The sequence below is a fragment of the Trichechus manatus genome, unplaced genomic scaffold, assembly GCF_000243295.1.
Source record: "Trichechus manatus latirostris isolate Lorelei unplaced genomic scaffold, TriManLat1.0 scaffold01798, whole genome shotgun sequence".
Classification (NCBI taxonomy): Eukaryota; Metazoa; Chordata; class Mammalia; order Sirenia; family Trichechidae; genus Trichechus; species Trichechus manatus.
The window spans coordinates 1-1,549 of NW_004445734.1; the positions used below are offsets into that span (position 1 = coordinate 1).

At 42.9% G+C, this 1,549-nt stretch overlaps 1 protein-coding gene across 1 annotated transcript in view; it reads right to left on the reverse strand.

The window, feature by feature from the left end:
• Window positions 1-419: 419 nt before the first annotated feature.
• LOC101344772 (T-cell surface glycoprotein CD1a-like) overlaps window positions 420-1,549 on the reverse strand; it is a 4,704-nt gene continuing 3,574 nt past the window's right edge. Inside the window, exon 3 of the mRNA XM_012560003.2 lies at window positions 420-1,386. Coding sequence (XP_012415457.2) covers window positions 1,148-1,386 — 239 coding nt within the window. The 3' untranslated portion in view covers window positions 420-1,147. The remainder of the gene's footprint in view (window positions 1,387-1,549) is intronic.

Here is a 1,549-nt window from a genome sequence, read left to right on the forward strand (position 1 = left end):
AGAGGCCTGCTGTCTGATGTGCTGATTCTGGGATTCACCAACCGCACAGTCCCATGGGCCAGTGGCCTATCATGTGACCCGATTCACCAGTTTCCGCAGCCTTGGGAGCCAGCAGCCTGAGGTCTGAACTGCCGGTTTGGGTTCGTCAGCTCCTGTAGCCACGTCGGTTGGGAGAAGCCTATGCCTGACCCACGAATCTGGGACTTGCCAACTCCACAATCGCATGAGCAATTTCCTGTACGTAGTTCATGAGTTGAGACACTGTAGTGAACTAGGGAGAGTATTGAGGCAAGAGGGAGTAGTTGATGTTAGAGATGCTGGAGTGGTACAGCAGCTTGGAAAAGCTGGACCTTTGGGGCATCTTTAACCTCCGCCTCATAGGAACCAGCTTTATGCTGATCCTTTTAAAAGACATTATTCATTCAGGGGCTCGGAGAAGAAACCAGGAAACTAGGTAAGTGTGAAGTCTCTTGGCCAAGTGAAAAGAATTTTAACAAGAAAAGCATCAAATGTCTCAACTCTGACAAAAATATCAGAAAGGAAAAGAATAATACTACAAATTTGGCTTAAATTCAAGATAGAGTTTTACTGAGAACATATTATATGCAGGTATGACATATATTAAGTAGAGAAACATATATTAAGAAGACATCGACTTTGCTCTCAAAAAGGTTAAAAATTAGATGTGGAAAAGGGACTCATAACTGTAACAAAGCATTGGAAGTGAAGAATACATTTAGCAAAGTACAATCAAAGTCCAATAGGAGTCCGAGGATGGAGAGCCTGCTTCCCATGAGCCAGTCAGGGGAGGCCTCTCAAAGAGGTGACGTCTGAAATAGGCCTGATAATCGATTAATATCAGACTTTATGGAGATATCTAGGACGCCATTTTATTCCATTAAAACTGAAATTGTAAAGCCCAAGAACCCAGGCCAGAATAACAAATCCTGTAAAATTACATTTATCTTATATTGATAACGGATCATTAAGCAGAAATAAACAAGCAAAAAGTTTTACAAGCAGAGTTGAAAGGATGTCATCACCATGCTGTGTTTAGGTCTATCCTGAGCTCCTGAGATGCTGGCTTCTTGTTCCAAAAATAGAAGAGTAGCTCCTCATATTAACTGTATAAGAACAGAGATAGAAGTCATTCTACATAGGTGGAGGTGAGAAGTGAGAGAAAAGAGAGAAGGGCACTGGGAGGAGAAGAAGAACTGAGGACAGAGAAACAACTTGGGGCAGGGGCAAGAAAGATGGATACAAAGAACTCACCAGCTCTGCGATTCCTAAACCAAAATATAAAGACAATGAGAAGCACCAGGGGCAAGATCACTGCCAAGATGATCCAGGCCGTGGAGTTGTCATGGTCTGTGTATTTGGGTACACAGAAGGATGTCATTTCAAATCTGCTCCATTTAACCCCTGTGTAACCACATTTCCCTAGCCTTCCTTTGTCCATCTGAGTGCCTGCCTCAATAATCTCCTTTCTTCCTATTTCTTCTCTCCTCCCACTTCTGGGAAGAATGTTTCCTATAACCCTCAACATAGT